General features: G+C 38.9%; 1 protein-coding gene across 1 annotated transcript in view; it reads left to right on the plus strand.

The window, feature by feature from the left end:
* cdkal1 (CDK5 regulatory subunit associated protein 1-like 1) overlaps positions 1-23,327 on the plus strand; it is a 257,115-nt gene that overhangs the window by 141,709 nt on the left and 92,079 nt on the right. Inside the window, exons 9-10 of the mRNA XM_006795862.3 lie at positions 1,181-1,347; positions 12,373-12,518. Coding sequence (XP_006795925.1) covers positions 1,181-1,347; positions 12,373-12,518 — 313 coding nt within the window. The remainder of the gene's footprint in view (positions 1-1,180; positions 1,348-12,372; positions 12,519-23,327) is intronic.

Below are 23,327 nucleotides of genomic sequence, written 5' to 3' on the forward strand. Positions count from 1 at the left end.
CAAGTGCAAATGTGTTTATGTGTGCCTGTGTGATATAATATGTCTTAACACATAGCTTAAACAGACACTCAGCCATTTCCGGACCTGCAGTCAAATGACACTTAGCTCATTAAGCTCTAGCACTGAGCGTTGCTCTAATTTAGCATGAAGCCAGTTGATCACCCTCTCTTGCTGCATTTGACCTTCACATTCCTGCAATCCATGTTTACAACTCTGGTATTTTTAATACTCGTCAGTGACTGTCATAAATGGGGTTTCTATCAAAGACCTGGCATATATAAGCAATGACATCAAAAGCTTCAGAGTGGCAGTGAAATAATGATACCTGAGAGAAGGTGAGATAATGACATGGAACCTTTGGAGCTTGAGCTTGGCTGTCATAACTATTTACATTAGTATTTCTAATAACAGATGAAGGAGGAAGTAAAACAGAGTAAAAACCAACTTTTACGTTTATTCTGACAGTTGCTTAAAGAAGAAGAAAATAATGTGATGTGAGGAGACTCCCGCAGAGAATTATAGCTACGAGAGCAGGAGAGTGTTTTACGAAGGGCATTTTAAAGCTTTTTCAGGTGTTGCTCATTAGTCAGGAGCACAGACGGTAATTGTTAATTGGACTTATTTTAAGCAGACAGCCATAACGGGCTGTATGGATGTCAAAAATAGGACTGTGAAGCAGTTTGCAGAATGCTATCAGCGAACTTCTGACCTCAAATTAGTCAAAGTTTTGAAAGTTTCAAATATGCAGCGCTAAAATCAACTTTGAATAATACATGGTGGAGGAGAGCGATGTCTTCATAGCACAAGCAGCATGGATAATTTTAACTAAGTCGTTAAACGTGAAAAAGGTATTTTAACACACAAGCTAAACATTAACTCTAAAGTGGAATGCTTGATTCAGTTAATTTAACAGTCAAATATCTCCCTCAGGTTTCAGCCTACATGTTTTTCATTCATTACCTTCAGTAGGTAAGGTTATTTTTAATCAAATTAGTGAAATGTTAACATGAGATTCCCTTAAGTACAACAGTACCCACAGTCACTGTAAACTGTTCCCACTTGGGAACTAATACGCAGCCTGCTTTGATTATTGATGGTGGTTATTGGTGGCTGTTATGTCATGTGAATTAATGAATTTACTATGGTTAATGAGCATGTTTATATGTGCGTGCCTTTGTAGAGGGAGTGTGCGAGATCTGGTTGACCAGTGAGGACACCGGTGCTTACGGTAGAGACATAGGGACAGACCTGCCCACGCTGCTGTGGAGACTGGTGGAGGAGATTCCCGAAGGTGCCATGCTAAGGCTGGGGATGACGAATCCACCATATATCCTGGAACACCTAGAGGTATGCGCTGTGCACACAAGCACCTCCCCAATTTCACCCACGAGTCCTATCAAATATAATAATGCATCGGTATTAATAAAAGTAAAAGACTGAGACACTCCACACACTTCCTTTTTACCTGCTTTGTTTTTCTCCTGACGGGCTCTTTCTGTGAACAAACAATATTGCTTTGGCTAGATTTAATAAACTAAAAGCCTTTCTGTTTTGCTTACCAAGCAGTTTAGCTGCAGCACTCATTCTCTGCTGATTAGTTCATTCTCTTCTTTCCCTAATGAGTCAATTAAGGACCATTGTGTCCTCTTTAGTAACCTCATTTTATCAATCATTATTGTCTTTTCTAATGGAACAATGGGCATTGTTACCCCTCTCTATTTTCTCTCTCGATCTCTAGCCCTGACTTCTTTGTGCATTTGCATGTCTGTGAGACATGAATTTTCTGCCATTTAAATCTTTTTCTGCCTTACCCCCTTTTTTAAAAAAAAAAAAAAATTAACTTGTGTTGGAGACACAACGCATTATTTTATTCTATCGCTTTTCATGAACTGACAGTTGTGCCTCTTTTTAAATAACATATTCATGTATTGAGTGCAAAGGATTGCAATGTGTGTTTAAAAAAAAAAATAAAAAAAAAAGTCCTTCCATTGTCCAGATTATCTGGATAGATGACACATGCCAACATGTTGTTTCCTGGTCCATTGTTTGTTGCAATCAGTTCATTTTCTTTTCAATTATTTCATTATTATTCACTTTCTAGCAAACTTCAGGAGTCTGTGAAATAGTTAATTAGATTATTAATTGGTTAATTAAAGTTAGACTTGTAAATTTACATCAGGGTTTTGCCATCAATTAAGACTTTCTCTACTTTATGTGGTACTCCTGTAAAATTTTCTGCCGTGGGGATTTGTAGTCTGCTCTTTTTTAGCAGTCATTGCCAGAGAAATGTGAGAAAGAGCAAGCAAGTTGCCTTTTGACATTGACAGATCATCACTGACAGATCATCACTGTGCCATCACTCTGAAAATAAACCAATAATGGAAAAGGGTTGAAGTTATAATTTGCCAGATGAGTGCGTTTAACAACCGTTATCAGCTCCCTGTTTCAATTTTGTGAGAGAAAGTAAAGCGTGGTGCATTTTTACCCCGAGGTCCTGCATTCAGGTCATTAAGAAAGTCTGAGCTAGGGGAGCGAGCTGTTATTCAGTCTGACTTTTTCACTGCTATATGGCAGCTGGTGGTGTCCAGATTTTCTGGGAATAGAATATTTTGTTAAACCTAAATCTTGCATTGTTGGTAATGAGAAGAATATAAAAACTGGATACATTTGGACTGAGTATGTGATAAAACACCAAGAAAACTGATGGTCTGTGCAAACCTGCTATAAAGTAGTGCAAGAAAGGGTGTGACATCATTTGCTTGTAGTCACATGATCTAAACATGCATGGATGTTTCATTCTTTTGAAACATCTAAACCTACCTTACAGCCATCAAAATATTGATATAATAAGCAGCTAGCATAATGGAGAGCATCGTGTTGCGATGATGAGAGCCAGTGTGTCATGCTTGTGCTGTGCTAGTTCACTTCATCGCCTACCATGGTGTTGATCCAGCATAGTAGGTGTGACTTGAGACATCATTGTCAGTATGTGTTTGATAAATTGATAAATTTGATAAATTGCATCTTCCTTCCTGTTCATCTGCTCATCTACTGTACATTGCAGGTCTATCTTGTTTGCCCGTGTTAAGGCTCCTGAGAAGTGCTATAGATACACCGCTCATCCTCTGTGGCCTGCTTTTGACGGCTCTTTTGCGACTTGAGTCTTTTAATCTTTATTTATTGATTACTTTATCTCAAAGGAAGTTACTTTTCAGCCACTTAGATTGAAAAGCAACTTCCTTGTTTTTCTTGGTTTGTTCTGTTTTGGTCTGATTGTGATTTTTGTGCAAATTATCTGCAAAACATGATAGAAGGTAATGCACTGCACTCTTAAAACCCTTTACTGGGACAGTGAGTTAATGATAAAACCTCTTTCCTTAAAACTGAGGTGTTTGAACACTTCCTACTCGTTCTCATGCCAGGTTTTCCCAATGTCACAATTCTTATTAAGCAATGTTCTGCTGGGAATAAAATCACATGTGAACTTTTGCTTCAATGACAGGGATAAAACTCAAGGAAGTGGGACCTTTTGCACAAATTCTAGTTAATATTTTAATGTTATATTAAACGTGATTGCTGACCTTGATAGATTTGATTTCTGGCTTATTTTTCAGTCCTATTATTCTTGCTCTGGTTGCCTGTTTGCATTCATAATTTCAGCCCTGATTAAAAACAGTTGGTTGGAAAAAGGAGAGGAGAAACATGTCAGTGGAAGTAATAGAGGATGAACTGGGTAATGGTAACCTTGAAAAAGCAAATGGCAGAACTTTTTTTTTCTTTCTTTTTTTCTTTAAAAAATAAATTCATAACAGATACTTTGAATCAAACAATCAAAGATGATTGGGATCACTGATTAATGAAATGAGGGCAGAAATGTAAAAAAGTAAGGGGATGAAGGCCTGGGGATAGAGACGAGGGGTAAAAAGCAGTGGGAAAAGTGCTGTGGGAAGCAGCTATAGAGGTTGTAATTAACCAGGGGTTAATGGAGGTGGCTAATTGTCCCCCACATGTATAGGTAGGCTTTCTGCTTGGCTACATTACAATTAAAAACCCACCCTCCTAATGATAGAGAATAACAATTAACTGATAATTAGAAACACACTTGGAAGACACAGTCGCTTGGTGTGTGTGTGTGTGTGTGTGTGTGTATTAAGAATAATTTCATATGCTAGCAGCCCTTTTTATTGTTAATGTCCATGTGTTGGATTGAATTATATATTTTTTGCTTTAATTCCTCACCCAATTAACCTACTTAAGGAAAGATGGTCTTCTTTAACTTATCATTGTCTTGTGTTGCTCTTGTTCCCTATGTACCCTTTCGTATCCATCCTTTCCCCCCCCCTCTTGTCTGCTACCCTTTCCACACTGTCCTTTTTTCCCTCTTTTTTGCAGCCCTACTCATAAATACGGGCGTACTGACAGTCATTAAGAAAAAAAAGTCTTTTGAAAGTCTGCGAGCTTCCTTCCTCAAAGTTTTTCCTTCTTTCTTTGCTTCCTCTTGCGGCTCCTTCTTTTTCAGTATAGCTCTTCATTTTCTCCTTTTGACGCTTTTAATCTTTTTCCCTTCACCCTTTGCTTTTAGTTTTTTCTTCTCCTAATTACTCGTCCATAACCTCTTTTGTCTATTTTCTCCAATTGAAGTCGTGATGATGGTAATCACGTCAGTGGCATGGCGATGAAGAAGGCCAAGTCTCCAGAGTATTTTTATCGTTCATCTTAAAGGCTGAATGATGTCCTGCTGTCTCTTCTTTTGAAGAACGCTAGCACTTATATAATGGCATCATACCGAATGGATGTGATTGAAGCTGAAAAGGCCAAGTAACTTCTCCACTACCCCTTTAAAGATCACCCTCTCTCACAAATACTCACAGATCAACGCGTCTGCACTGTCTCCTTCTGTCACACAAGAGCACACAATTTCTTCCTATGTGCAGCCTGTTTTTCTTGACAGATGTAGACAGCCCCGTAGAACCATTTGCTGATTGGAGCAGTTAAAGGCCCAATCTGCTCTCACGGGCCACTTCTCCCTGACATTTTAGTTGATTGCATTGTGCTATCAGTGCTTCGTTTTTGAGTAGCTTCACGTAAAAATATCTCTACAGTGCCACTTTTTGTTTTTCTCTCTCCTCATTTCCCCCCCTCTTCAGTTTTTATATTTTGGAGTGTAGCATCTTTTTCCCCATCTACCCATCTCTGAATCTGTCCGTCTGTCCACAGTACAGCCACATCTGACCACTCTGTCTGTGTGTGTGTGTGTGTGTGTGTGCAGATAAGTATGGATGTGTTTCTGTGAGCCTTTATGTGTGGGCGATTTATAATAATCTATACTAGAAATGGCAAATGAGGTGTGAAAATAGTCTCCGTGTAGGTAGTCAACCAGTGAAATTTGCTCCCTTAGTGATGCCAGTGAATTTTCCATCTTTGGCCTTTGGTGATAATGCCGTGTGGATTGTGATCGATCAACAGTTTCTTGATAACCCAGTGGAGTTTTTTCACATGAGATGTTATTCACATGCATGCTACAAGTCTCTGTTTATCTATATACATTGTTACTAACAACAGTAATTCAAAGAGAGGACAGTCTGACATCAAGTTGAAAAAAACAATCAAACTACAGATTGATTGCACGTGTGTTTATATGTTCATCTCGAACTTTTGAAAGTTTAAGGAAACACAAAGTAAAAACAAAAATTTTGAACTTTTGTGTGGTTTTCTTATGCTGTGTCACGTTGCACTTACCATGTCTGTGAAGGTTCTCAGTCATCCAGGTCATTGTAGTCTAAGGAGCTTGGAAAGAAAAGCGTCTGGACTTGTTTAAGTGTCTTGAAGACGTTTCACCTCTCATCCGAGAAGCTTCTTCAGTTCTAAGGTCAAATGGTGGGGAGTCCCAGATTTAAACCCAGTGGGAGTTTCCCCCCAAAGAGGGACAAAGGACCCCCTGATGATCCTCTACCTAATCACATGAGCCGAGGTGTGAAAACGGGTGTGGGTCACAATCAGCCAGGGTTTCGGGTGAGCTCATTGTGAAACCTGGCCCCACCCTATCATGTGATTTCCTGAGGTCAGATGGCCCAGGATGTGAGTGGGCGTTAAAGCGTCTGGGAAGGGATCTCAAAACTGGATTATAGATGGCAGACAGTTGGTGTCGTAAACCACCGCCTCTGTTTAAAGATGGTCGCTCACAGTGGACATAAATGGCTTCTTTCCCTCCTCATTGCACTTACCGTGTTGTCCGTACTAAAGGTGCACTTAAAATCCTTTAATTTTCTCCAAATTCGACAGTGCGCCTTATGTATTAATTCTGGTTGTGCTTACTGACCCCAAACTGATTTTATGTGGAACACGGCGCTAAAAAATCTGTCAAAAAATGTTTTAGTACAACTTCGGCAAGCTACGAAGCTGCACCGCTTGATGGATTGTCGGAGCATTACGGGTACCTTAATGATGTGCTATGTGATCGCTAGCGACACAGCTATGTTAGCATAACAAAAACACAGTAAAGCTGGAGGATGAATGCTAAGTTTTTTCCGATAGAAGTTAACGTGACAGGATGCTGTAAACGGACCAAACTTCAATCAGGAGAACAACTGAGATAATCCATCCACAATCCGAGGTTAGTCATTAATATACTGCAACAACATGTGAACAGAGCAGCTGCGAGAGAATTCAACATTAATGGATCAATGGTACGAAAGTGGAGGAAGCAAGAAGAATGAGTTGAGTAAAGTTTGACTTATCTGGCTGTTTTGTTTCGCTTAATAATAATAATAATAATAATAATGGATTGCATTTATATAGCACTTTTCGAGCCCCTCAAAGCGCTTTACAATTCCACTATTCATTCACTCTCACATTCATACACTGGTGGAGGCAGCTACAGTTGTAGCCACTGCTGCCCTGGGAAGCGAGGCTGCCATATCGTGCCATCGGCCCCTCTGGCCAACACCAGTAGGTGAAGTGTCTTGCCCAAGGACACAACAACCGAGACTGTCCGAGCCGGGGCTCGAACCGGCAACCTTCCGATTACAAGACGAACTCCCAAACCGTGAGCCACGATCGCCCCTTATAATCCGGGTGCGCCTTATGGTCCGAAAAATATGGTAATTTTAGTTCATATTTCATTTTATTTGGTTGCTTTTTATTTTTATTTTTTTCCCTCCCACTTTTAGCACTTATCAGAAGCATTTCCCTGTGTGCCCTGATAAACTACTAAATAGCTGTAACACAGCAAAAGGTCTGTCCCATACACACACTAATGATTATACACTGGACACCCGTTCACAGAAACATAGCCACAGCCATCTCTTGCCTGGGCTCAAGGGCAACTGTATAGAAACACCCTCTCAATCCATTTTCATTTTAATGAAGCCTTTGGGAGCCTCTTCACATTAGAGGCCTAATGTAGCATTTTGTGTGAGGAACTAAACCAAATGAAAGCTCACAGCAAAGCTATTCAGATGTGCCTCTGTTGCGCCTTTAGACTGTAGTTTAGTTGTATTTTTGAGTGACTTGTTGTGCATGTCCCCTTAAAAACAAAGTTTGTCACAGTCACAGAAAACACTTGCACATGACAAATCCTACACATACACCCAATTCACCTTTAACCGTGCAATGCATTTCATTCTAAGAGGTGTGCAGCAAGCTTGGTATAGATGCCAAGGAAAATCAAGCACAGCTTGAAGTGTTTAAAATGTATAATACCAGAGGGATTTCACTTTCTGAAGTGTCCTTGTGCTTGGTCATGTACACACAAATACTGACTTGTCCTGGGAATAGATTTCTCTACAGACTTCACTGGGTGACACATGATATTAAAAGATATGTTTTTAGAGGTTCAGGTAATCTGAATGTATGAATTGATTTCATCTTTCAAAGCTTTGAGTTTTAAAGGATTCTGTCCAATTTCAAATGATAAGACGGCACAAATAACAAGTAAAGCATGTATTTTTTCACATTTATTACTTGAACCTTAACTGTAGAAGATTTTGTCTCTTCATTGGCTAATTTTCATTTTTCTTCTGGCTTTATGCTTGTGAGTCGGTGCTTCTTTATTTCTGAATAACGCATACAATATCCCGCTGCCCCGAGGAGACCGAATTACATTGAATTGATCCCTTTTGGCCCGTTTGACCATGTATGTTTTTCTCAAATGTTTAAATTCAACCGAATTTCACTTGAAAAGTTAAGGTCGATTTCTTTTGGGTTGCAGAGTTTAGAATTTATTTCATTTATTTCATTTTTGTGCGATGTGCTTGATTAATAACATATTTGCAGTCACAAGCTATACAGACAGAGATGACTTGATTCAAACAAAGTTGACCCTGACTTTCAGCAGCCTGCTTAGACAGAAAGTAAGAAACATTCATTTTTGAAACCCGCAGTATTCAAAACATGACTATCACGTGTTTTAAGCGCCAAACACAAAAAAGAAGGGAGAGTGAATGATGAAAAGGATGAGGAAAAGGATACACAAACAAAAGAAACGGAAAAGTTTAGAGTAAGCATATTTTCTGGGAAATTGTTGTGAAACGTCTGTAGTCACGTGCTGAGGCTGCTTGGAGCTAAATCGACTTTCATCACCTCTCCCCCCACATATGTTTTCTTTTCTTTTAAGTGATATCTGATTTGAGGGGGGTTATATCAGATCCTTTGAGCTAATCCGCTTAACTCGATCTTTTCTGTGTTCGTGTGTCTATTTGCACTGATCAACCAGAGATGAAAAGATTGTTTTTTTTCCAGATGAAGACCTGTTGGGTTCAAGAACAAAAGCGGTATTGGTCAAGGCTGATTTATAAATATATAAATACACAAAAAAGCTTACAGTTGACTGATTGTAAAACCTTGCTTTGGCACATTTGAAGGATCCCAGATTGTAACTTGAGCATATGTGATTGATAAATCTCAAACTAAAGTTAATGGCACATCCTTTTTTGATTTACCCTTACATGACACCAGGATAAATGAGGGTGTAGTCGGGAATATTAAGAAAAAAGCAAACTTTTTGGAAGACAACATCATCGCCATGGTAGAAGCAATTAAAGCCACGTTGCAATGGTGTGTCAACAAATGAAGCCAACATGCAAATTAGGAGTGTGTCACTTCTACAGTGAGTGAGGTATAAAAACTTCAGTACAGACTTGAACTGGAATATTCCTACATAAAGAAAACAAAGCTTTGCTTTGATCTGAAAACTATCATAACTCTAAAGATGATCAATATCAAGGCAGCACGTAGTTATTGAACATCATATTGTTTTTTAAAAACCATTTTTTACCTGCCTATTGCGCACATAGCATCATTTACACTTTGAGATTTAGTATTGGTAGCTGTGAAATATTAAAGATCCTCAAGTCTTCTGGGATTTGCAACATCATTTGCAGATCTCTATTATACAGTCAAGTGCATGATAAATGATCCATGTGAGGGAAGTCTCCTGAAACTGTGTTGACACCCAGCTACATACATATACGCATACTCTTAACAAATGTACTTAACTAGCTGTCATAAAAACACGACACCACAATTTTTTTGAGTCAATATCTGCCTGTTTTAACAAAAATGATATTGTGAGTAAACGAGCCAAATTCACATTTTCATACCCGCATTTCAGCCGACATCCTAGATTCCTCTGAAAAGTCAGAAATTAATCAAGCATAACGCTCAGCCATTAAAACAACTTTATTCCTGTTCAGGAATGCAATTAAATAAGAATAATTTGGCATCTTAATCCATTTTTTTTCAACTACTTTTTGTAGAACAGCAAATTTGAAAATTCGTGCATAGCAACAATAATTATATTTCAACACTAAAACATATAATTTTGATTAAAGTGTTTTACATACTGGTGAACTAATCATTACAGAGACATAAAGAGTGATTTTGGTAATTGGCAATACTGTTAATTTAGGGGAAGCTCCGGGATAGATAGTAGGCATCCTTAGATGGAGGAGCCTTTACAGCTCAGTACACACAGTACACTGCTGGAACAAAACCAAAAAAAAGATTGATTATTGTGTAAATACATCGTAAATTATTTAAATGTCTCTATTTGCCTGGAATCTTTTCAGTAGCTACACCCTTTTACACATGCTCTAAAGTTAAAATAACAAATGACAGGGTTTTACAGGTTTGAGGTATTTGTATATAGTTTGCAAACTTTGTAATATATTGTATTATTTAATTAGTTCAGTCTGTTACCGTTATTGTCTTGGAGCAGCTGTAACCCTTTAATAATTGCTAATTCCCTTAGTGGTTATTAAAGTTTTTTTTTTATTCTGATTCAAAAGAAACACATTACTACACATCATATATGTCTTCAAAGCACACAAGTGTGCATTAATAAATACCCTCTCCCTGATAGCCATCATTAGATCTTATAGGTCACTTCTGCTTGCCAGGAAATCCACATTAGAGGATTGTAACTTAATAATAGAAGAGACAGTCAGAGGTAAAAGGTTACACTTTAGAAAGGCACACACACAGAAGAGGTCCATGTTTTCCATGTAGATACATTGTTGCAATAGTAGTACGTCTACATTAGTATTTAAAATGTATTACAACAACAGAACCTTACCATTTAAAGTATATTTTATTATTGTAGTACAAATTAATTCATCACATTTTATGTGGAATGCCCCTTTTTCTAGGCTTTGCATGTAGTTTTTGCTTCTTTCAATTCAATTTTATTTATATAGCGCCAAATCACAACAAAAGTCGCCTCAAGGCTTCTTTCTTCTGGTGCCATTGATGGTTGTGGACTCTAAAAGAGCTTCACAGCAGAAATTTGAAGTATACGCAATAAAGCATCTACACTTAGAAACAGAGGCACTATGAATCCATCACTCTGCTATTTACTCTGGTTCATAATACATTTAAAAACACATAAATACATGTTCTTTTTCATGGTTTTTCTTTTACACACACACACTCACCCACTTACAGACACATGCAGTAGCCTGATTTCTGTCACCAATCAAGCTCCATTTTCCAACCAAATTAATTCTTTCTAATTTGGAGCTTCCAGCGGTCAACCCCCCGTGGCGCTGATACTGAGCCGTGCCCGTGTGTGTTCATGCACACATATGCTTTAATGTCTGCGTAAGAAGGCGAGCACATTCTACAATAGATCTTAATTGAGAAGACGGACTGCAATCAGTACGTTCTTGTAGGAAATCATTAAATCATTTCTTCCTCCCCTCTCCTTTTCTTTTTCGCCTTCTTATGGTGATTAGCATGGTGATGATAGCATCCTGATTATGTCCATCAGAAAAATCTGACATCTGTGTTCTCTCCAGTTCTATTACTGAGGAAATTAAAAGTGAGACGAAAAGAAAAAAACCTTGCAAAGTCCCCTAATTACTGTAGTGCATTTAAATGCAGTGTTCTTATTAAAAGTATTAGAGTTGGGGTGCATGTTATACTTGAGTGTTGCTCCTGGTGAATTCAGTTTTTCAAATTCCTGTAAAAGCATGTAGATGTTTTGTAAATACATGTTTGTGCACAGAAAAAATGATGATCGTGGTTTTAATTTAGCTTAGCAAAATTATTTGACACACAAAGTACTCTTTTGGGTGTTTTTCCCCCCAATTTTTTTTTTCTTTCACCATTTCTCATATGAGATTGTGGACTTAGCCTTGTGTGTTGGCAGAAATATTCTTTTGATTTGTCAGATAGAGGGTTTTTATTGAAATAAAATCAAATGAAGAATCTTCTGAATCGGTTTTGATCTGAAAATAGGACCTGCATTCTTCAGTAAAAGCTCTTGACTTTCCAGACATAAAGAAGCCCTACTGGAGCAACCTTGACTCTTAGGACTTTAAATTTCCGAAATGAAAAGGAAAAATACAAAAAAATAAAAAATAAATATAGGATGTAAGCTGTGTATTGTAGAAGCTCTGAAAGGAGTGCGGGAGTGAAAAGAGTGCAGGAAGAGACAGGAATGTTAATGGCACTTTTATTTTATTCAAAGCCAGCGGCTATCATTCACCAGAAGCTTCAGTGAGCCTTCACATCTCCTTTTTTTCTCCTTTTGCATGTTTTAGTTTTTAAGGTGTTGATCTGTGTCAAGAAATCAATAATTAATGGACATTATGTTCTGTGAAGTTTGTATGTTCGTGTAGCTGCATGATGGGTTAATTGGCGATGCGGAGGTGTGGACGTGAGCTCGCTTTCTTTGTTAGCGCTGTGAGAGAATGGTGACCTGTTCTGAGTGTATCCCATCTCTCGCCCTAAGACGCAACTTGTTAGAAATCCACTGCTGTGTTATAGCATATCCACAATCACTAATAGAGTCACACTTACAAATTAAACATTCAAAAATCAGCATGTTATAATAATGTTACCTCCTTAATGTTTTCCCATTTGTGACATTAGGAGATGGCCAAGATTTTGAATCATCCACGCGTCTATGCCTTCCTCCACGTTCCGGTGCAGTCAGCCTCTGATAGCGTACTGATGGATATGAAGAGAGAATATTGCATTGACGACTTCAAACGAGTGGTAGACTTCCTTAAAGAAAGGTAAGGCAGTATATGGACTCCCAGTTGACTGATTATGTCTATGAGTGCAAATGCATATATAAGCATGTGACTACAACTACAAACTCGGGACATATTATAACTTTCACCTTCATAGGGATACACACACTGTCCTCCTCACTTGTTATTCATTATATACTTGAACAGGAACTGTGTGTCGTAAGTCAGCGGTCCCTGGGCCATGGACCAGTACCAGGGTGGGAGACTTGAGGCTCGGGTGTGAAATTCATGGTTTTCAGGGGTTTTAGCGTTAATTTTTTTCATCGTTTTTATCATTGACTCGGTTTCCCTGGGTCTTTTTCTGTGTGTTATGAATAAATCTCCATTTTATTTTGCGTACCGGTACTGGTTTTATTAAGTTGTATTCATCCGTGTCACCTTAAAGGCCGGTCCGTGAAAGTATTGTTGGACATAAACCGGTCTGTGGTGCAAAAACGGTTTGGGACCGCTGTCGTAAGTTATCAGAACAGCTCATAGGTGTTGGGAGAACATCTTTCTTTTTGGCTAGCAATGCTGTTTTATACTCTCTTTATACACTTCCTTCCCTATACTTCCTTTAAGGTATAGATACAATTTAAAATGGATCATTGCTTTTTAGCTGAGAGTTGATGAACTGTTTTTGGTTATGCAAACTGTTGCCTGCCCATCTTTGTGCTCAGATTCCTTATATTGCCTTAATTATCCAGGATGCTACTGAAATATTTAAGGCACATTTTCCAAGCAGTACCGCATCACTGTAGTGTCTCTTAGGTTTGGATCATTTGCTTCATAGACCTAGATGTGCTATTATCTCTCTTTGACATCACCACTGGCCAATGACATCTCTGCCAGGCAACAGAGAACGTTATCCCTCCTCTATAATTCAGTAGTATTGTGGAGGATGGATAACAACAACCAGTATAAAGTAACACGTACACGTTGACTTATACTACAAATTTATTGAGCAGGCCCTAGTTGTTTAACATAAGTGGATGGATATCTGCTGAACAGCTATAACACCATTAAGTTAAACACTAATAAAACACCATTAACACTTGGATCTTTACTCATTTACCTTAGACCTGGTGTTCCACTATATGGCCCATTTATGTATGTTTTTAATGTATTGTTCTAATATGTAAAATATCTCTCCTGTCTGTTTGGAACTCTTCACTTGCTGTTCCCACACAGCAGTTTAGCACAGCAGTGGGGGTTTAAAAAAAGAAGAGAAAATGTAGTATAAAGCGTTTCTGAAAATGCGGGCAGAAATCCAGGCGTGAACCTGTATACACGGACACACCCCAGTGTGCATGTCAGTTTCCAACAGTGTACTGATGCCATTAATAGATGTAATTATTGTTGCTATGGCTCATAAATGTGAGCCTTTTACAAACCATACTTTTCTTTTAGCTGCTGAAATATGTATATATTTGAATAGCAGCACTGATCCGTTCTTTTCTTCATCTCCTTTTTCTTTACTGTACGACTCTTTCTGTAAGCTCTCATTTGAAACGACATCGCTTTACAAGGTTACGCATTTCCAACTCAGAATTTACTGACTGCAGCACCATTTGAATGGTTGAGACCAGATTCCTTGCACTAAAGCAAATGTTCCTTTAGCAAATACACAGTGTGACCTCCTCACACAGATTTCAAGAGAAATGTGTACATCTCTGACATGGATTAAATATAACCACATAATGCACAGATGCGACCTCTGACATTGCCAGAAAGATGCAAAATTAATCTTTCAATATATGGAAGATAATCTGTCATAGAGTTTGAGCATCAGCACTGATGGCAGCGCATGTCAGAGGGGTGAATAAACATAAAACTGATGCTATGATAATATATAATGAAGGGATTCATGGGAAAATCAGTGTGTATTCTAGATATGTCCTAAAATGCTTGCTATTACTGTGAGATTTACCAAAAAAGAACATCTTTTTAATATGCTGGCATGTTATTGCTCTTACCACATCATAACCTACATTTTTGGACATCTGGACGTAGTGTTTTTGTGGGAGAAATGTTTCGTCACTCATCCAAGTGACTTCTTCAGTCTCAGCTGACTGCAGGTTTCCCCAAATCTTATAAACAGTACATTTGCATAATGACTGAAACCAGCCAACTGAAGGAACAATGGGCTGGGAGATCAGTTCCTTAATCTTAATTATGCAAATTCTCATGACCATTGATCAACAACCACTGACCAAAACCCACTGATCAAAGACCACTGATCAATGGCCATGAGTACCATTCACAGAGAGTTGGGGAATGGCTGTAATCACAGCATTGTAAGATGGCGAAAGCATTGTATAAGGTTGCTATATATTGTTGCCATGGCAACAATATAAGGTACCCTTAGGCCCCCTCCTCGATTCAGAGATGGTCTTTCCCTTTTCATGTAAATGGCTTCCTTGACGCCGACTCCAACTCCTCGTCAGGCCAGGACTCTGCAGTCTATTTACATCTACAGGCCAGTGGACACTATTTCAATGATGAGGATGTGCACATCCTGGACAGGGAGGAGCGCTGGTTTGAGCGGAGTCAAGGAGGCCATTTACGTGAAAAGGGAAAAACCATCTCTGAATCGAGGAGGGGGCCTAAGGGTACATCTTTCGCCATCTTACAATGCTGTGATTGCAGCCATTCCCCAACTTTCTGTGAATGGTACTCATGGTCATTGATCAGTGTGCCTGTGTGTGTTCATGCACACATATGCTTTAATGTCTGCGTAAGAAGGCGAGCACATTCTACAATAGATCTTAATTGAGAAGACGGACTGCAATCAGTACGTTCTTGAGAGTTTCAAAGATGAGAAGGGAGAAAAAGCAAGCACAAGTAAGGCCTAATCTCAGGATCGACATGTGTTCACTCCAATAATATTCAGTTATATATATATATATATTAGGGGTGCAACTATACACAAAATTCACGGTTTGGTTCGATACTCTGGTGTCACGGTTCGATATTTTTTCGATACAAGAAAATGCGTTAATCTGAAATGACGTTAACGCCACAACACGGCAAATCTCCGTTAATGAGCTACCGCGGAGCGCCCCGTGCGTGGGGCTGGACGGCCAACACGTTAACGAGCTAACTGCGCTAACGCAGTAGTTCCCACCCATGTAATTGAGCATTGCATGGCACATCCGACATACTGTTTTACTTTTGTCCATGACGCGCTTACCTTCAGGGTCATACTTCACGTGAAAACCAAGATAGTTCCAAAGGCCAGATCTGAATGAGGGTGGGGGAGGTTCAATTTGCCATCTTGCAACGAGCTTAGCTTCCTTCTTGCTAGCTTGCGCTGCGCTCAGTGGATCTGTGCTCGACAGTGCAGCCTAGGCGGAGTAGTCGAACGCAGATCCACTGAGCGCTCAACACAGACAGCATTGTCAGAAGAAAAGTTGATAAAATAAATTAAAAATTTTGTATTGTTCGATACATATGCGTACTGAACCGAAAGCACTGTATCAAACGGTTCATTATCGATACGAGTATTGTTGCACCCCTAATAAATATATATATAGATATTTTTCTTTACTTGTATTTTTTTTGTAAAGTTGAAGACCTTGTTTCATTATAATTTGATCATTTTCGTTTACTGCAGCAGTAGCTGCTTCATGTATAAGCCAAAGTCAGCCGAGATTAGAAAACAATATAAATCTGGATGATTTATTTTACGCAGATCACTCACACAGCCATCTACAGTTAGGCCTGTAAATATTTGTACAATGATGCATTACATAAAGACTCGCATAATAGCCACGTAAATAAGTAGAAGTAGACTTTCAGTTTTAATTCAAGAGATTCAAAGAAAGGTATTGCTTGAAGTCTTTCTGCATATTCATGTGATACAAAGTCACCTGTTTCCAGAGGCTTAAATGTGGACAGTTGACTGACAAGCAGTTACATGCCTGAGTAAAACCTGTTCCTTCATTGTTCTATGACAATGGCAGATAAAAGATCTGAAGCTGATTCCAAGTATTGAACTAGTTCACTGGTATTCTGAATTCCCAAGATGTGGTGATGAAGAAGGCGGAAAGACTGGAGATTGTTTGACTGGATAACCTCAAAAAAATGAGAGACTTTAGTAGTTGCAAAATCAGTAATCTGGACCAATTTTTAAAATAATGAATGGATTGACCAGCTTAGTAACACCGAAACACCTGAGAAACCACAGAAGATGACCAAAGTGAACTACAGTATAATTATGTCCTTGGTTCAGAAAAGTCCTTCACAACAACTAAACAAGTCAAAAACAGTACTGAGGAGGTATTCATCAAAATCTTCAATCAAGAGATGCCTTCATAAATGTAAACACAGAATCAGATTTGAATCTGTGATCACGCTGAAAACCAGGAAGGCCAGAGTAGACTTTGCCAGAAAACGTCTAAAAGAGCCGGCACCGTTCTGAAAACCGCACAAGATTCACTTATTCACAAGAATATGGAGAAGCAAAGAAGACACTTCATCATCTGAAGCATACCACGTTATCTGTCATGGTGGAGGTGATGTTGTGGCATGGGCACAAATGGCTGCAAGGGGAACCTGGTCACTAGTGTTTATTTGATGATGTGATGGCTGAATCTGAGCAGGATGAACTCCTGCTCAGATTCAGCTAAATGCTGCAAAAGAGAACCTCACAGTGGGTTCTAGACTTCAGGAGGTCACTGATTGCATATTTATTGTCATCCAAGTGTTAAAAGCAATCATTATCTTTAACATTATATTCGTTTGCTGGATTACTTTTGAGCTTCTGAAAACTTGGGCTGTAATTGCTAAACAGTGCCAGAACTGGAAATGTCTGTCATATCTTGATGGTTTGATTTAAAATCCACTGTCCTGGTGTAAAAAAAGTCAAATTCCACAAAAACGTGACTTTTCAAGAAAAAAATCTTGTGAAATGAAACTGTGCCTTTAAACACTGTGCATTTACGGGCTTCATAGAACCACTCCCATGCTTTCTTTCCCTTCCTCACATGTCCATATGTTATTGTGTCTGTGTGTACATGTGATACTTTCTGAGTCACCGTATCTCTTTGGATACAGTGACTCACAACGCACTTGCAGGTCTCGTTTTATCTCTGACCACATCTCCCATTTACACTCTTTTCTCATCCAGTCTTTCCCACATTCCCGTTGTTTTCCCTCTGGCCCTCTGTGGATACCCTGCTGACATAAAACACGAGCTCCATTAGTCTGAAATTCACCTGTTCTCTGTTCTTTTAGATACTTTACTTATATCCAATATGTGACCCCATTTCCAAAAAATAGTTGATATGCTGTGTAAAATGTAAATGTAAACAGAATGCAGTGATCACTAAATGTCATAAACCTACCTGTTCATAGAACATGCAAAACATGTCATCAAAAGTTTAAACTGAGACATTTTTAAACTTCTCCTTTTTTACTGAAAATGTTAGCTTATTGTATTTTATGGAGGCAAAAGATTTCAAAGATTGGGACTGGGACATTAAAAGACTGGGACAAGTAAGTGGTACTAAAAAAAAAGCTAGCCAGAGGAACATTTTGCAACTAATTAGATTTGTTGGCAGCAGGTCAGTAACATGATTGGGTATAAAAAGAGCATCTTAGAGAGGCAGAGGTTCACTAATCTGGAAAAAAAAATACTTCTAAGGCAATTTCAGAATAATGTTACTCCATTTAAAACTGTGAATACTTTGAATATCTCTTCAGCTACAGTCAATAATATCATCAAACATTTTGAGAATCCGGAGGAATCTCTGTGCGAGGTACAGTACGGGGATGCTTTTGATCTTCTAACCCTCAGCCAGCAATGAATTAAAAACAGGCATAATCCCATCATGGAAATCACTGCAAGGGTTCACAAACACAAATCACTGTCTGTGAACCCAGTTCACTGTGCCAGCCAAAAGAAGCGAGACCAGCCAGCTTGTTATCAGCCTTAGAGGTTGCATTAATGCCTGTGGATCTGCAGCTTGCACATCAGGAATGGCACTGTCAGTGCTGAAGGTTTACAGGTTATACAGGCTTTAGAGCAAGATATACTCCCATCCAAATGGTGTCTTTTTCAGGGAAGGTCTTGCATATTACATCAAAACAATGCAAAACTGCTTGCAGCACCTATTCTAACAGCATGGCTTCATGGCAGAAGAGTCCAGGTGCTGAACTTACCTGCCTGCATTTTAAGAGCTTTCATCAGCTGAAAACATTCGGCACACCATGAAACAAAAAATACGACAAAGACCCACAACTGTTGAGCAGCTTTAATTGCATTTCAGACAAGAATGGGACAAGATTACTCTTACAAAAGTCCAGCAACTGGTCCCATTTGCAGATGGTGTTAAAAGAGGAGGGGGTCCTGCACCGTGGTAATCATGGTCCTGTCTCAATGTCTTTGGGGGACATTGTTGCCATCAGATTTAACACTTTGCAAAAAAGATTTTTGTAAATTTAACCTTGCATTTAATTTGGGTTTGAGATTTAGAAGTCACATTTACAAGTTGTATTCTGTTTCTTTTTAGGAACTGGTTGTGTATTGATCATTTATCTTTCTTTTCAGGTCATTAAAAAAATAGATATAGTAAATGTTTTGCCTTTTCTAATTTAAGTCATAAATTTCTTTTGCGTCAGGGTTTCTGCTTTCTCCTTGGCTCGTTTTGTGGATATACCACAGTTTTTGCCTTGTCTCTGGATTTTTCTTTTCTCTTTTTTGTTGTTGTTTGGTGTCGTTTAGTAGAAATCCTACTACAGTGCCACTAATCTGCCTCCCTCCCAAAAACCCCCACTGTGGTAAACTGTCAAGGAACACACAAAGAGACCTTTCCCGCAAACACACACATATTTACTCTCTTTCCACATACTGGCCATTAACTGTCTTTTGTGTGAGGCCCTGACAAATCTGTGTGTGTGTGTGTTTGTGTTTTTGTGCGCGGGTGTTTTCTGGCTACTTGTACATAAACATTCAGACACAAATGGGCGATGTTTGTTGTGTGAAATCGATACCAGCACACATCCAGTGGTCTAAACTGTTTGGCTGCAGCAGTAACAGAGATATGGTTCAGGGTCTGGGAGAGAGGCCAGGACTTCAGACAAGCCAAAAACACACCCACTGTGTTCGTGTTCCTGCAAAAGGAGAGAGAGAGTAAGAAGGCGCAAGAGTGGGCATGTGTAATATATAAACGTTTTTTGTATGCGTGTGTGTTTGGCACGCGTTAGTTCCTGTAGTGATGTTTTAGTTCATGGACGCAACAAGTTGATGATGAGGCAGAGCTGGTATCAGCGTCCTCTGTCTTGTTTGTGTGGTCAGGAAAGTGGTCTTTTCAGTGAAAAAGGACAGCTTATGCAGCTTATATAAATAAATATAGTGGAAACATCATGATTGTTAATTTTTCATTTCAAAATACATCAAAAATGGTTGAATGGTTGTCTCCATTACTAAAGTTGTTGCTAATTTTTGATGATAAAGTCAGCCCACATAAAAAAAAGGTCAAAACTATATTAATTCTTGTTTGACCATAAAATAAATAAGTCTGTTTGCAACAGTTTTCTCCTCTGAATTTCTCTTTTAAGTGCTAAACACAGTGTTTGTGTATGCATGAGTCAGGCTGTTAATGTAGATTCTCACAAACAGTCCTTTGTTGAAGCATGTGAAGTTCACCTCAGAGAAGGAGACAGGCGTCTTGCCCAGGTGTGTTTGAGGTCACGGCTTATCTGACTGACACACACAGCAGGAGACAAATGTTATTTCTCCGTACAAACAGCTTAATGCCAGCAGCTCTGCAGAGGTCACGAGGGGTCACGCTCCTGCGGCCCTCTGTTATCATTGAAAACCCGCACGCGCGCACATATCCGTACTTGACACGTTAGACCTTTCTCCTTGACGCTGTTTACTGCTCAGGATCATGAACCCCATTAGGAAATGAAGGGTACATACCTGGGGTCGAATTGTTTTTCTCAAGGAAATTTTTTTGATTTTGTTTTGTTTTCTGCAAAATGTTTTGCAATGATTTTGTGTCGATGCCATTAAAGTGAGCAAAATTGATTCCAAAAGCCCAATAAGTTTGGCTGAAAATGGAAACGGATCAGAAATTAATTATTCAGCACCCAGGCTCATCATTACAGTTCAAAACTGGCTATGAAATTTAGAAATGTCTTTAAAAAGCAGGAGGAACTGCAACCTCTGTTGATCCAGCGTTAGCATTATATGAGAGGTTATGACTGGACAAAGAAAATGGCAAACGCAATATTCCTTTGCTAAATAAAATCAATTACCTTTTAAGAATATTCTATCATAATGGACCATTTGGTTCACACTGTGCTTACTGTTTGCACAATGCATTAAGTTCCTGTGGAAGCTACAGCTGAACAGTGTTGACCTCCAGGGTGAAAGCACAGTTTTTGAATATTAATCTTTTGCAGTATTTTTTGCAGCCTGTCCGTTCTTTCACTGCACATTCTCTATTCCAACTTTAATATTCAGCCCAGCTTACAATACAAATTGTACAACCTTCCACTAAATTCATCCAAATCTGCGGAGAAAAGAATCATTCCGTGTATTCTCCTTTGAATAACTCTGGAGGTAATTTTTGGTGGTTTTAACTTAATTGTGTTCTTCCATGAATAATTCTAACAATCAGTGGAATGATTGTTTCATTAAAATAGTTAATTTGTTCTTCTTTTCTGGTATGGACCTTATTTTCTCCTGCTCTTTTCTCTTTGCTTCCATCAATTAAAATCACATAACTCAGTGTAGTCTTTATGTAATGCTGTATGGAGTAAATCCTGTTATGGTGGAATTAAGCCTTTACAGAATGAGTGGATGTGGTCAGAGGATTTTCTACAGTTGTTTCATAGTTTGTTAAAGTATTTGGTTGATTTTTCCCTGAACTAGTCTCAAGGATTAAGTGTGCTTTAACCACTGGGACCAAAGAAAGGGCCAGGAATAGAATGGTTATGCCCCTGTGAGTAGGGGATTAGTTATTAGATTTATATGTGTGCAAAGAAAAAACATCATGTTGAAATTTAGGGCTAGTTGGTTTGAGGAGAAAAGAGACGGTCGGCGTAAATATCACTCTACCAAACAGTGATGAATGATTGAGTACAACTGTGCATCGAGTGGCACCTTCTGGGGTTTCCTTCTAGGTTGATAGGCTGGTTTCCCTGGAGGTTGTGTGTTCCTGACCCCTTAAAACCATTTTAGTATAAGGGCATAGAGGTCCTTCTTCCAATTTGCATGTCTTTATGGCCAGAATTGTTCACATTAAAGAAAACTATATTATTTATGTGTTTCAAAGCTGTGGGGCCAAAGGAAGAGCGAAACGACAGCACATTTTCAAAATAAGGTGATATTTTGTGTAATTTTACGTTTGAATTTCCCAAAAGAATAAGGATTTGGATAGGTCAGTAGCTGACTGATTCAACGACCCTTGACCTACAACGTGACCTATGGAAACCTATCAGTCCCATTTAAGCACCTTTTAAGCATTTGGTCTGACCCGCTTCACTCCGTTGCTTCACTAATTTAACTCCCTGAGATGTGATTAATTTTTTACATGAGCTGCGTTCACCTCACATGCTGCTGTGACTATAATCTTTACTGACCTGAACCATTACCATAACAGAGCCAACTCCAAAACCCATTTGCTTTGTTTTTCTTTAAATGCAACACATGCTCATGGCTGCATGAGGCTGAATTTACAGATGTACAAAAAGAGCAAGCTGACAGTCACTGAACCTTTTAGCATACGATTACTCTAGCTTTCATGACCCTAGTACTATCTAGAAATCAAAGAGGATTTTTTTAAAAGCCCGGCTGGCGGAATCACGGGAGTGAAATGCATATCATGTATTCATAAAATTATTTGTTCAAATCTGCCTCTTATATGCGGCACTTCAATAGATAAGAAGTAATTTCCTCTTATGTGTAACAGTTGTTTCAGTGACACCAGACGGCCCTTCAGTCTAAACAGGATTCGACACCAGTAATGTAAGTGAAACGAATATAGCAGACAGCTGCAAAGAAAGATTTGGGAGCTCTTTGGAATTTCCAGGTCTGATCTTCATCTGACAGTTGTAGACAAACACAACTTGACTAATCTTATAACACAAATGACACCTGCATACATACGACACCTGGGCTAGAAAACTTCTTTAAGGCTTTTTGTGCTGGCTTATGACAAGAACCAACAGCCAACCAACAATTTCTTTCGGTATTCATTCTTATAAAATACATCAATCTTTTCTATCTCTTCCAATATGATCTTTTCCTTTTTAATAAAACACTGAAACTCTTCAGTGACTTCACAGGACAATAAATGAGTTGAGAATGTAACACTAATGTAAGTTAGTCAGAGACTTGATCCTGGGAAAGTTCTAGTAGAACCTGTTTTCAGTCAATGCTTTACTAAAACAATCAATTTTATTGCTCAGCAGTTTTTTTTCTGTTAGTAATGTGCTGGAATGTGACGCCAGAGTGGCGCTGTGACGCCTGATAAACTTTGTGTGTCTGTATCTTGAGTGCAGCGACTGTTTCTCCGCAAACAAACGGCTCCAAGACGCTTGTGTGTCCCGTATGCGTGGCTGTCTGTGTGTGTGTGTTAGTCATCTCTATTAGTCACGAGGCGAGATAGTTATGTCAAAGCTCCTTGGGTTACAGCAGGACACATGCATCAGTAGCGTGACTACACAGTGTGTGTGTTTGTGCATTCTGGAGACAGCCTCTTGCTCTGTTTGTTGTTGAAGATACCTTCTGTAGTTAACGCACAAGCACTCCCACAAGGGTTTAAGGTATCAGCCTGGGCTAATGTTTCACTGGAAGGC

Source organism: Neolamprologus brichardi, chromosome 11 (assembly GCF_056152115.1).
Source record: "Neolamprologus brichardi isolate AB-2024 chromosome 11, ASM5615211v1, whole genome shotgun sequence".
NCBI classification, from domain to species: Eukaryota; Metazoa; Chordata; class Actinopteri; order Cichliformes; family Cichlidae; genus Neolamprologus; species Neolamprologus brichardi.